Below are 13,668 nucleotides of genomic sequence, written 5' to 3' on the forward strand. Positions count from 1 at the left end.
TTTTGATAGTCATAAATTTTTGGCTATTCAAATGCGATATCCCATTTATGACAAGGAATTTTTGGCAATTGTTCATGCTTATAGAACGTGGAAGCATTATCTTCTTGGTGCAGATTCAGTGGTTAAGACAGATCATCAGTCTTTGACCTACATCTTTACTTAGCCAGTGATGAATCCTCGTCAAGGACGATGGGTTGAATTTTTGGCGAATTTTCACATGGCGATACTCTATGTTCCTGGATTACAGAATGTGGTAGCAGATGCTTTGAGCCGCATGCCTCAAGCTACGAACTTTGCTATCTCAAATGTGCAGATGGAGATTCCTGCATGTTTTAAGCATGAGTATTTGACAGATAGAGACTTTGGAGATGTCTTTCGAGCTCTCAAATCTCTTCATCCTACTGTTGCACAAATGAATATGTTTGCCGCATATACCATTGCAGATGATTTACTTTATTACTTAGATCGCATTTGTGTTCCTCACAATGCATCTTTGCGGAAACTCCTTATTCAAGAGCATCATGAAGTACCCTTTGCAGCTCATCCTAGAATTAACAAGACATATCGTCTGTTATCAGCAACATACTTTTGGCCGCAGATGCAACAGGATGTTATTAAGTTTGTTAAAGCTTGTCACTCTTGTCAAATTATGAAAGCTTCACGACAACTTCCTCAAGGATTGCTTCAGCCTTTGCCAGTTCCTCAGGAAAGATGGGAAAGCATAAGCATGGATTTCATCACTACTTTGCCGCGTTCGCAGAAAGGCAATGCTCAAATTTTAGTAGTGGTTGATCGGTTTTCCAAAATGGCACATTTTATTCCTTGCAAGAAGACAGTTTCTGCTCCAGATCTTGCAGCGTTGTTCGTACAGCATATTTTCTGAATTCATGGATTGCCAAGATCCATTGTTTCAGACAGAGATCCGAAGTTTACTGGACATTTTTGGACTTCCTTATTCAAATCTCTTGGTACGAATCTCTTGTTCAGTTCTGCTTATCATCCTCCGACAGACGGACAGACAGAACGGTTAAATCAAATTTTGGAAGAAATGCTTAGACAATATATTCAGACAAGATTAGCTTCTCGGGAAGAATATTTGCCTCTTGTGGAGTTTGCTTATAATAATTCTCCGCATTCAGTCACTGGAATGACTCCTTTTCAAGCAGCATATGGTCACACTCCGCTTGTGCCTACAAACTTTGTTCTTCAACACAAGGTGGCATTAGCAGATCAGTTGATTCAAGAAATGCAAGATATTCTTGTGCAAGTTCGAGACAGACTGGTTCATGTTCAGCAGAAGTATCAAAAGTATGCGAATAAGCACAGAAGGCATACTGAGTTTCAAGAGGGTGACTTGGTTTTGCTTTATGTTGCACCGCATCGATATAAGACAGTAAAGTCAGTCTTTCCGAAGTTGCGACCGCGTTTCTATGGTCCATTTAAAGTTATAAAGAAGATTTCAGTTGTCAGTTATAAGTTGGATCTTCCACCATCTTGGGGAAAAATTCATCCGACATTTCACATCTCTTGGCTCAAGGAATACATACAAGGAGATTCATCTATTCCGGAGTTATCTTCTTATGTTCCTGAGATTGAAGATGATCACATTATTCTTGTTCCTGAAAAGATTCTTGACGATCGTCAGAAAGAAACAAGACGGAAGATTACTACAGAATTTCTTGTTAAGTGGATAGACTTGGATGAGTCAGATTCTACTTGGCAGACAGATGAAGAAATGCAACAATATCCTCAACTCCTCCAAGAATTCTTTGGCAGACGACAGACTCTCATTTAATCACATGGGTTTTATTTTAAATGGGAGGGAATGTCACGATTGTGACTTAGTTCATTATACACAGTCTCCTTATGATTACAGATACTGAAGTGACATGATTACAGAGGACCCCTACACTCGGATGGTCATGACTATTCGCTCTAGAGACATGCCTCTTCATCAAGAGCCACACTCCTTCGACGACTGGTCACACCCCTTCGCTCTAGGGTTGCAACTCTTCACCCAATGGTTGCAGCTATTCGTCCAAAGGATGTGTCCCTTCGCCTAGAGTCACGACTATTGGTCATAGGATGTGTCTTTTCATTCGTGTCTCTTGGACTCCTATATAAGGAGCCTGTTGTATCACAGTTTCAATCAATCAATCAAACATCTGTGATGATTACTGTTATTACTTAGTATTTCATCCACTTATCTGTATATTTAAGACTGAAAGTAGACTCGAGAGACTTGAACATAGATGTTTGATTGATTGATTGAAACTGTGATACAACAGGCTCCTTGTATAGGAGTTCAAGAGACACGAATGAAAAGACACATCCCATGACCAATAGTCATGACTCTAGGCGAAGGGACACATCCTTTGGTTGAATAGCTGCAACCATTGGGTGAAGAGTTGCAACCCTAGAGCGAAGGGGTGTGACCAATCGTCGAAGGAGTGTGGCTCTTGATGAAGAGGCATGTCTCTAGAGCGAATAGTCGTGACCATGCGAGTGTAGGGGTTCTCTGTAATCATGTCACTTCAGTATCTGTAACCATGAGGAGACTGTGTATAATGAACTAAGTCACAATCGTGACATTCCCTCCCATTTAAAATAAAACCCAGGGGTAGTTGTTGAGACTCTGGAAGAAGGGAAATGATTGAAGTGCTTCTGCATCCAAAGCTCTAGCTGCTAGATCCCATGTCATGGCATTATTGTTGACCATAACAATCTTGCATATACCAAACTGAATATTAACTGCATCTGCAACTTGTCTCATCTTTACCAAAAGCATGAGAATCATATTTGTAACTTGAGTAGAACTTTTGTTAACATCATTGGTAACTTCAAGCTTTGTCCAAGAAAAGACTGAATCTTCATTTGCCTTTAGAGAAACCATAAGCAAACTGTCTTGATTCTCCAATATCAAGGATTGTGTCACCAAACTTTGCATTTGGTTAGTGACCATCATTTGGAAATCTGAAAGGGATTCCATTCGCTTGTCTGGAACACGGATATCTTCAAGGGTTGTCGTGGATGAAGAAGAGGTATTGTTTAAAGGCTCTTTCATCTGCAAAGATAGTGCATCGAGACTAGGACAAGTATTGTCCAAAGAGGCAGTGACTGAAGTCATACTGCAAGAGTCTGTATGAGAATTATTCTTTGTACCATTCAAGGTAAGAACTGGAGCCTTCAGACTTGAAGAATCTTCATTCACCATTGCAACTGCATCGGTTATTGTGTAAGAGACAAAGACTTCATTCTGCAGGGGCGGTGACAAGGCTTTTGTTTTTGCCTGGACCACAGCCAAAGAAGTTGTGTGCATTTGGGATGCCACACATGAACCAGAACCTCTTGAATCTTCAGCTTTATCAGCGGGTATTAAGGCTTCCAGAGTAGGAGGAGCATGGCATGGCTCGCAAGGGGGAACTTGTCCAGCGTTGCGGCATTCACGACCGAGTACTCGACTAGGGTCGGAAATATGTGCCACTATGTGAGCCCACTTCGAAGAGATTGATGACTCTTTAAGGGGAGATCTTCTGAAAGCTTCATATTGTTGCTTTGTCTTCTGCTGATAGTGATTCAAAGATGGATCTTTCTCATAACTGTTGTAATGCTAAGAATGTTTGCGATGAGCATGCAGAGGCTCGAACGAAGGTATTTCATGTGTAGTGGTCTCTACAGAATTGTGCTGAGGACAAGAAACCTGTTGTGGGTGTTGTACGCCGAGAAGTTGCTTGCCGGGAGCTTGAGGAGGCTTTGGCTCACCATGGATCAAGTGTGACGAAAAGGTAGCGAGAGAAGGCTTCAAGAGTAGTTGAAATGCCTTCATTTTGATTGTGCTAGTAAGAACCATTCAATGGAACATGTGCTACCACGAGCATACGCGCCAAAGAAACCTTGGAAATAGACAAGGTAGCCGGAGAAGTGTGAAAGGTAGTCAACATGCATGCCAAGAAAGCCATTGCTGGAGACAAGAGAGGCGTACATGAAGAGGGCTGCATCCTGGGGGGTCTGGTTGCCGAATCGCCAACGAAAAGGGGGGGTGCCGGTTCACATTAGCGCACGCCTGTTGGTTTTTTTTTTTTGATTCGCTGGTCGGGGGCTGGCCGTTGGGTTCTCCCTTTTTTTTTAATGTGCGCTGGTCGGCGGCTGGTTTCCTTGCCCTTCGCTGGCGGGTGGCCGTTGGGTGCTGGCTGCCGGCTGCTCACGTGGCTGGTGGAAGCCACGTGTATAAAGGCTTAAGTATAAGCCTTAGTTTATAGGTGTAAAGGTGACGGCCAGCAAGGAGTGCGCCGCTTCGTAGGGGTGTGCCGTCAGCAAAGCGAAAAGGTGGCGGCAACCACGAATCGGCGATGAGGCGCTTGGTCGGCAGCCTGCATGTATCAACGAGGCTCACGACCGGCAGCTGCTTCCAGCAAGCAAGGGCGGCAACCACGAATCGGCGATGAGGCGCTTGGTCCTTGATGAGGCGCACCCAAACGGAGGGGGCTGATTTCGTGCGCGTGGAAGGAGGCTGATATGCTGGCGCGTCAAAGGGGGGGCTGAATAAAATATTTTATTTTATTTTTCATTTTTTTTTGAAGAGGAGAGGGCGCCCAATGGTCAGGTTTTTTAAAAAAAGTCCAGGGTCACTTTTTTTCTTTTATAAAACATGCCGTTTTAATGTGAAAGGGCATGTTTTAAAAGATGTGTCCCTTCGAAGGGGTGCATCACTTGGAGAGGCTCCGAGAGGGTAAAAGGAACATGGAGGGGGCTAATTTGAGCACTTTCACGTGCCACGCGGGACAGGGCACTGCCAACACTGCCATGCCGAACCTTCCAGGACATTAAGTGAGCGCCCGTAGGTGTACCGCCAGGGGTGGAACTAGCTTGCAAGGCGGCCAGGCACGAAGGCCGAAGGGCAGCAAGGACCCGGCTAGGCACGAGGCGCGAGGGCGGTGACTCCGGGTGCGCGAGGCGTGTTCACAGGACCACCGAGGGCGCGGGCAGAGGGGGACGGCTGCAAGAACTCCATCGGGTTGGAATGGGGAAAAAAATTCAGCGAGGCTTAATCTTTAGGCATCTGCTGTGGGTGAGAAGATCTTTCCTCCGCCTCCATACAACACCGGGGTGAGGAGTGGATGGGGGAGTGCCCCGGAGAGGGTGAGGGCTTCACGCTGTCTTATACTCATCTCCAATTCGAATCCTGATTTGATGATAGCCTGACTTCAGATCAATCTTCGAAAATACCTTCGCACCAAGCAACTGATCAAAGAGCTCATCGATGCGAGGCAAGGGAAACTTATTCTTGATTGTCTGCTTATTAAGGGCACGATAATCAATGCAAAGTCGCATAGATCCATCCTTCTTCTTGACCAATAAAACTGGAGCACCAAAAGGACTTTTGCTTGGACGTATATGACCTTTATCCAACAATTCTGCCAATTGTCTCTGAATTTCTTGAGATTTTGAATAAGAAACTCGATAAGGAGCTCGAACTGGCGGTGGTTGTCCAGGGATTAGATCAATCGTATGATCTACAGAACGTCGAGGAGGCAATGTCGTTGGCAGCTCGTCAGGAAATAAATCCTTATAAGGTTGAAAGAAGGGCTGCTATAAATAAGAAATATTTGATGGTGAGGATTCCGATTGGTCAATTGTATTGTCTTCTGCTTCTCGCAACATAACTAAGGCAGAAGTGCTGTCGCGTTTACGCACTAAACGTTTGATTTGCATAGCAGAAACCACAGTAATCGGCTTAGAATTAAACAGACCTCGTAATTCCATTTCTCGATGATTATGATAAAGTCGAATGGAATGATCTCGAAAGCTGATCAAAGGATCATACTCGTATAACCAAGACTGTCCAAGGATCATGTCATAGTGTGACAAAGGCATAATAGAGAAATTCAGCTAATCCTGATAGTCCTGAATCTGAAAATGCAACTGCTGAATCCGTTTGCTGCAATGCAAGAAAGAACCATCTGCAAGTTCCACTTGGAAAACTTCCGCACTCTGCTGAGTAGGTAATCGCAACTTGCTGACGAGAGTAGTTCCCACAAAATTAGTTGAGCAGCCACTATCAACAAGAACATTGATAGGATGCTGGCCAATAAATCCCAATAAGCTCAAAACTTGATTGGAAAGGTTAACAGGCACTGAAGTATGGTTGTGGGCATTTAGCATTAAAGCACTGACAACTTTAGAAACTCGCACTGCATGAACCACCTGCTTGCCTTTTTCTGGCGCAGAAGGATGATGAGGATGTCCATGTTCACCTTCTGGGCAACATTCCATGTTGGAATTCTGGCGAGAATCACGCTTTGGGCACTCATACCACCTGTGTGGTCCATTGCAAATTGTGCAAAGACCTGGAGGGTTGGCTTGAGAGGTTGAAGGTGCCGATGTAGAGGCTTGCTGACCTGCTGAGGTATCGCGGCGAAAATTGCGGCGATAGTTGGGTCGGCGACCTTGCCAGTTGCGTCCTTGATTCCTTGATTCCGATTGTTGTTGTTGGAAGAGGATCCTGTTTGTGAGGCTGCTGCCTGACCTGAAAATCTAGGCCGAAAGGGCTGTTGCCGAGTAGATTGCTGACCAGAGGATTGGGAATATTGAGACTCAGGTTGAGATAAATTTCCTCTGCGATTGTGCTGGGAGAAACGAGCACTGTTTGAGGACCGATTGCCAAAGAAGGATGTCCTGGGTTGTCGTCGTAGATCTCCAAGGCGCTCTACGTAGGCAATGGCAGCATCTATGGTGAGAGGGTTAAACTTCTGCACATCTTCCTGTAAGTTGGGTTCAAGCCCATCGATGAAGCTGTGTAGCTTGTCACCGGGGCTGAGGCTCTCAATTTCCAGAGTTAAACGTTGGAACTCTGTGATATACGCGGCTGAGGATCCTGTTTGCCTCAGGCAGCGGAGAGCAGACCGGGCATGGTAGTCCGCACTGGCAGGTTCAAAGGCCTTGCGGAGGGCGCGCCGGAATTTATCCCAAGTAGGAGTGTGCTTACCATCTGCAACACGTCGTTGCCACCATAGAAGTGCTGTATCCTTGAGTAGTGAACTGGCTAAAGCCACCTTCTTGCTTTCGACCAAATCGGTATTGGTCAAATATACCTCCATTTTGAATATCCATTGGTCAAGCACGCGCTTGTCGCGGCGACCATTATAAGGGGCAGGCAGTTTGATATCGAGTTTCTTTTTTTGTGCAGCATTAAATATTTTATAAAGAAGTTGGAGTTCTGCATTGTTTACCTCGGCAGTTGGATCTGGTTCATCTTCATTTTCTGCTACCGAAGTCTCTGAAGAAGATGGTTGTGGATCACTGGCTGGTGTGCGCGCTGGATGGGGCCGCTACAACTGGTCGAGTCGTCTGCTGATGGTAGAGAGACTTGTCGAAAAAGTCTGCTGAAGTGTCTCCATCTGCTCGCGTAATGATGTAATGGCCTGCATTTGCTCGTCTTGTTGCTGGCCCTCTTCCTTTGAGATAGATGGCATGTTGGATCTGCTAGAGTGAGTAGCGCGGAGAAGCTGGTGAAATATGTGGTACTGCTGGAGGAGAGAGTGACAGTGAATCATCTCCCAATTCTGCTAAGAAATTGGAGCCTAACTCCGAAGGCTCGAAGTCTTCCACCTCGTCGAGAGGTGGTGTCTCTGCAGGGGTTAAGGGAGTGTAATCTGGCACAATGAGCTCGCTGTATACTCGAACCAAGGGCTGAAGCGAGATGATCCGGTTTACTGCATCCACACGGCACTCGTCCAAGAAATATGCAAGATGTGGGTACCGTCCCAAAATAAACTCGTAATGAGCAAGATGGTGTGCTGGACACGTCAAGTAAATATGCCAGATCACCCACGCCTGGAACTGAGTGGCGTGGCGGTGAGACTGACGTATAATAAAAAGCCCAGGGGACCTGGTACATGAACTGGAGCCGGAACAGGTTCTGCAACAGGTTCGGGTAATGGGGTGGGCTCCGGTGTGGGTGTATCGGTTATAATAATTATTTCCGGGGCTGGGCGAGGATTTTCGGGCAATATGGCTTCCGGGACCTCGTCTATGTACGAGATGTAAGGCGCGGGCTGATTGCTGTTGGGTTCCATTGGACGCCTGGTTGAGAAGGGGAATGTGTGCCAGAGTGGAGAGAAGTCCCTGGCGTGGCAGCGTGGGAGAGGAGCGCACCTTCCCTGGAACAGCGTGCGAGGGGAGTGAATGGGCTGGCCGGCGAACTAATTCGTTGCGCTGGCCCCATATTCGCTTTTTTTTTTTTTTGGGACATATCAAAAGGGTACATGGGTTAATAAAAAGGGCCGCCCAAGATTAATGGGCTGGCCGGCTGGTAAGGTCGCCGTGTAGTAAACCCACGAAGGGCTGAGCTGGCTGAATCGTAGCGCTTATTGCACCAGCGGCCAATAGCGAAGAGGTGCCATCGCTTGGGGAAGGAGTGCCGCCAAGGTGAAGGGGTACCTGCCGGCTGACTTGATGACCGTTCGTGTGAAGGGATGCGAACCCATGCACGAAAGGGCACAACCCGATGAAGAGGCACGCAAAAGGCTACCAGCAGGAAATCTCTGCACACTCATCGGGTACGCCACACACATCTGTGCATCTGTCTTCTATATGTGAATTGAGAAAGAAGGTTTAGGTTACCTCATACTCGTAGATGTAGGTTCCATCTTTCTTCTGCTTCCATACAACGCCGGGTAGGGGAGTAGAGCGGAGAGGGTGAGAGGCTCACAACCGTAGGCCCGGGAAAAGATTCTGCTCTGATACCACTGTGAGGATTACTGTTATTACTTAGTATTTCATCCACTTATCTGCATATTTAAGACTGAAAGTAGACTCGAGAGACTTGAACACAGATGTTTTATTGATTGAAATTGTGATACAATAGGCTCCTTATATAGGAGTCCAAGAGACACGAATGAAAAGACACATCCCATGACCAATAGTCATGACTCTAGGCGAAGGGACACATCCTTTGGACGAATAGCTGCAACCATTGGGTGAAGAGTTGCAACCCTAGAGCGAAGGGGTGTGACCAGTTGTCGAAGGAGTGTGGCTCTTGATGAAGAGGCATGTCTCTAGAGCGAATAGTCGTGACCATCCGGGCAACCCTAGAGCGAAGGGGTGTGACCAGTTGTCGAAGGAGTGTGGCTCTTGATGAAGAGGCATGTCTCTAGAGCGAATAGTCGTGACCATCCGAGTGTAGGGGTCCTCTGTAATCATGTCACTTCAGTATCTGTAACCATAAGGAGACTGTGTATAATGAACTAAGTCACAATCGTGACACTTTAAGAAAATGCAAAGAATAACATCAAAACAAGCTCCGTTTACTCTCTGTTTTTTTTGCACTGAAAAGCGTGTTCTGACCACCGAGTGTATACCAATGTTCCAAATTGTGTGAAACTTAGTGACTAGACTAGTTAGTTGATGAGAAACACAATGGTGAAGTTGGATTTTTATTTTTTCAGAATCTATCCAAAAGGTGCCTAGTGGGCGAAAATCGTTCGTATCTCCTTGCCCGTGTCACTAAACAGAGTGTACTTTAGCTTGTTGGGAAGCTGTTCAGTTTCACTTCAGTCCAAGCAACTTTTGACTGGGCCAAGCATTTACAATTAAGCTATGAATAGTGAAACTGCAAAAAATCCATCATAGTTTTTTCGAAAATCAATGCCAAAGTCAAATCCCAATGTGAAGTTGTTATTCCGGCATATAATAGGCATTCACAAGTGTCCAATAGACATTTCAAACTCATTCCCAAGTGTTCAAGCATAAACATAATAATTAATGTATTCATCATGCATGTATCCCATCATTACCACTTGCACTGAATTTTTTCCCATTGTCAATGTTGTTAATTGATTGCATAAGAAAGTCGATAAAGTGCTTTCTGTCAACCCCTAGCCAGGTCTTCCCACCCCTTTACCAAGTTTGAAATCCAAGGTAAAGGTTACGACCAATTTTTCACTGTGCCAAGTACCTAATCCTCCATCTATTTGCTTTTCTGGCGCTCATCGATAGACGGTTTCATGCAAACACTCTCCTTGGCCTCTTCTCCTTATTACCAAGGTACCCTTACCAAATATCTACCTTCAACACTTATACAAGAATAAATGAATGCTAGAATGAGATGAGAGTTAAACCACTTACAGTCCTGACACTTAAAATTGCATGCCAATACATTCCATTCCAATACAAGAGTTAATGCTTATGATAAAGTTAGCTTAGCTCAATGGTATATGGCTCTCCACCATATACATGGCTCAATGGTATATGGCTCTCCACCATATACATGCAGTGCTTTAGTCTAGAAGAGTCTTCCATGTACCTCTTTGTTGGTCATTCAATGGTTATGGCTCTCAATAATGAAGCCCCCAAATTTCCAAGATCAGGATCTCAAGGGCATTCCACATTTCATTATGCAAGGATGTAAAGAAGTATACATGCATGGATTAAGTTCCCAAACCTAAGTCTTGAATTAAATGATTCCATGTAAAGATGCATATGTATGGATTGCATGTCACTTGAATGGACAAAGGAAAGAGAATCATACATTTCTTCATGGATTTACACATAAAAAGCTTCAAGATATCATGCAAAAGATCAAGAAGTACCAATTTCGGTGAAAAGACTAATTACATGGTTCAATTTGTGCATAATGGAGCTTCTAGGTCATTTCTTTGCATGAATAGTGAAGACTAATGATGCAAATAGCGTGAGATTAGAAAGGCTCCCAATAGCATGAATTTGAAGGGAAAAACAAGAGACAAGCTATCTTTTATGTAGAAATTGATGAAGATTAGTATGAAATCAATGATATTCCATCTTGTTCCCTTGAAGCAAGAATTGCATTGAAGGTGAAGTGAATAATCACTCATCACTTATATGAAGCAATAGGGCATGAAAGAAATAATAAAGAACCAAATTATGATGATAAAAACAATCTTGGGAGAGATCTAAGGTAGTCGTTAGTAGGTGCAAATTTAGCAGTTGGAATAAGCACCATTTTTGCCATTTTTGCTCCCCTCTATGAAGAAAAACTTGGAGATAGCTCTCCCATTGCATGCTACAACTTCCCTTGTTGCCTCCTGTTTAGTATAAGGCTCCAACAAGCTTCCAAACCCTAGAATCCCACAGAGATGTAGGCGGCCAGTTTGCCACGTTTTTTTCCCTCCATTGTTTGAACCTCTTTTTACATCCACTTGGCCAAAACTTGCCCACACTAATTTTTCACATGGCCAAGGTGCCCAAAGCGATGAAAATTGCTCATTTTTGGCTCAAATCTTGCCCATTTGATGATTTCCAAGATCCCCGTAGTATTTCTACATGCCTAGGCATCTCAGCTTGAAGTATTTTCATGCTTGAATCAAGATTTTCAAGAAAATATGAGAAAAATCATGAACATCAAGAACCTTTGCATAAACATGAAAATGATGCTAAAATTGCTAGGATCAAAGACGAGCTCTCTGCCGATACCATTGAAAGGAAAGGAGATTGGGGATTAACTCGTTTACATGCGACATGGGTGAAGATCACCATTGAAGCTTGCTTGAGCAAGACAATTGATGAGTGGAAATGATTAGTCATAATTGGGTAATCACAAACAAGCCTACAAGTTGACTTATATACTCTTGGCCATGTTCACACTCACATATGCCTTGGTCTCCATACTTCACCATGTCTATGACCTATTTAGACTTCTTAATGACGTTTCATTACATTTTTGAATACCACCAAATTTTTTATTGCTACTGTGCAGTTCACGAATTATATATGCACGTTAACTATCGATATAAAATTGTATGCGGCAGGATGGCGTGGAGTTTGTTATCGGAGTGTAAAATGCCGCAGACAAGTAGCCATATGTCAAGGGAGAAGATCTCAGCGAGCTCAAATGGCCGTAGTGCAGAAATGGAGGGTAAGTTAGCTTTTAAAATGCCTGGTTCGTAGCTGTGACCTTGTTTGCAACAGTGAAAATGTCCTTTCATGCATGTGCAGACATGGATCCAATCTAAGCGCTCTCTCCAACAAGTTCTTTCATTTGGAGTTTCATGGCGAACACGATTTCTTCAGAAGGAGACCTTTGCTGCTTGGCTAAAATGGTGGAAAAAGAAGCATTCAGTGAAAAGGAAATACTTGGAATTCTCTCTTTGTCATAAGAGAAGGTGTGCGAGAGTGCTGGAGTTTCAGATAGTATATCTTGCTCTTCAAATTGCTTGAGAATTCATTAAAGCATATGCATGCAGTATATATCCTAAATCAACAAATAACACGACAGGGTTTTGTTCGACATGCTCCACGCATGGGAAAAGAGTGCCAGGAGAAGAAAATACCTGCAGGATTGCATGTTGAAAGCTCTCAGATTTTACGCTTCACAATTGTGCAGGAAGTATGGTAACTTTATAATTTGCGCCAATTTTACTCTTCTTACTTCTTTAGCTTAATAGACAACATCGACATTGAGCTTAGTCTTGGACCAGTGCAGGTCTATGTATGGATGGACACTTAGGCAAGCAAACCATACTCGCAAGCTAAATCGTGCTATCACCATGTATGGTTCTAATGGTCAAGGTCTTTTCTGATTTTTTCTTTTCTGCATTCAATTTTCACCTTTCTATGTTTTGTTACTTGAATGGTTTCTTCGGTTATATTCTCTCTTTTTTTTTTCTTGCTACAGAATGGGACTAGTTTCTGGCAACCAATGCAAAAGAGTACTCTTGCAATGGAAGTACCTAACAGAATTCAAGAAAAAAGAAGGAAAGGTAGCTGGTTTAAATATAGAAATTTGAAATGTTTTTTTATGATCTGGTAGATAGTTGCCTTGCCTGGAAATGTAGTAATTGAAGGGCAATAGTCGATGGGAGATGGATGTTGAAATGCTGTCGATGGGAGATGGATGTTGAAATGCTTTTTATGATCTAGTAGATAGTTGCCTTGCCTGGAGATGTAGTAATTGAAGAGCGACAGTCGATGGGAGATGGATGTGGAAAGGTGGGTTACAGAAGAGGTGTGAAGTGGAAGAAGGGGAAGATTGACTACACCTTTGATTTTCTGTTCAAGATCAAACAAATTATTATATACAAACTTTAGACCTCAATGAACGCAATCCAAAAAAAAAAAAGAATTGCTTAAATTAATAATAAAAAAACAAAAGTAGCCAGACAGTGTCATCGTGGTTGGATACATAGCTGTGAAGTACATGGTGGCCTACATCAGTGTGTAAATTTTTTTTAATAAAAAATTATTTTTTCAAAAAAGAGACTTCTATTAAGTAATATAAAATCATACAAAGGGACCAAAAGGTAGGGAGATCTGAACCAATCAGGGGCACTATGCTGCCATAAAAGCGAGAAGAAAATACCATGGTTCCACTCTCTCATAAATATGCTGCGTTTTGTTTGTGCAGCTCTAGAAGGTCCTTGTTTACGGGCCTAGGTGGCCAAAAGGATATGAATGATGCCACTCCATAAATGCAAATTGAATTTTGCTTTGTGTTTGATTACAAATGTGCATTCTAATAGCGAATCACTTTTTAAATACATGTTCGAAGGGCACGTGAGAGAGGGAGATTGCCAAAGCCCTAATTTCTTGGAGCAGCCCTGATTCGTGATCCCTAATTCTAATCTCTGAGGGGCTGTGCAGTGGCCGTGTCTCCTCTCCAAATCTTCATTGCAAACAACACAAGGCACATTG

The 13,668-nt window shown here is 43.6% G+C and overlaps 1 protein-coding gene and 1 pseudogene across 2 annotated transcripts in view; one reads left to right on the forward strand and one right to left on the reverse strand.

The window, feature by feature from the left end:
- Positions 1-13,668, forward strand: part of LOC147604399 (uncharacterized) — a 92,665-nt gene that overhangs the window by 28,116 nt on the left and 50,881 nt on the right. For both annotated transcript variants that reach the window (XM_086795242.1, XM_086795243.1), the window contains exons 13-17: positions 11,787-11,893; positions 11,974-12,140; positions 12,254-12,364; positions 12,461-12,526; positions 12,653-12,737. In XM_086795242.1, the coding sequence (XP_086651368.1) occupies positions 11,787-11,893; positions 11,974-12,140; positions 12,254-12,364; positions 12,461-12,526; positions 12,653-12,737 (536 nt within the window). The remainder of the gene's footprint in view (positions 1-11,786; positions 11,894-11,973; positions 12,141-12,253; positions 12,365-12,460; positions 12,527-12,652; positions 12,738-13,668) is intronic.
- On the reverse strand, positions 7,384-8,235 carry LOC147604402 (uncharacterized; annotated as a pseudogene).

This window comes from Cibotium barometz, chromosome 62, assembly GCF_041138505.1.
Source record: "Cibotium barometz isolate CiBa-2024 chromosome 62, ASM4113850v1, whole genome shotgun sequence".
Lineage (NCBI taxonomy): Eukaryota > Viridiplantae > Streptophyta > Polypodiopsida > Cyatheales > Cibotiaceae > Cibotium > Cibotium barometz.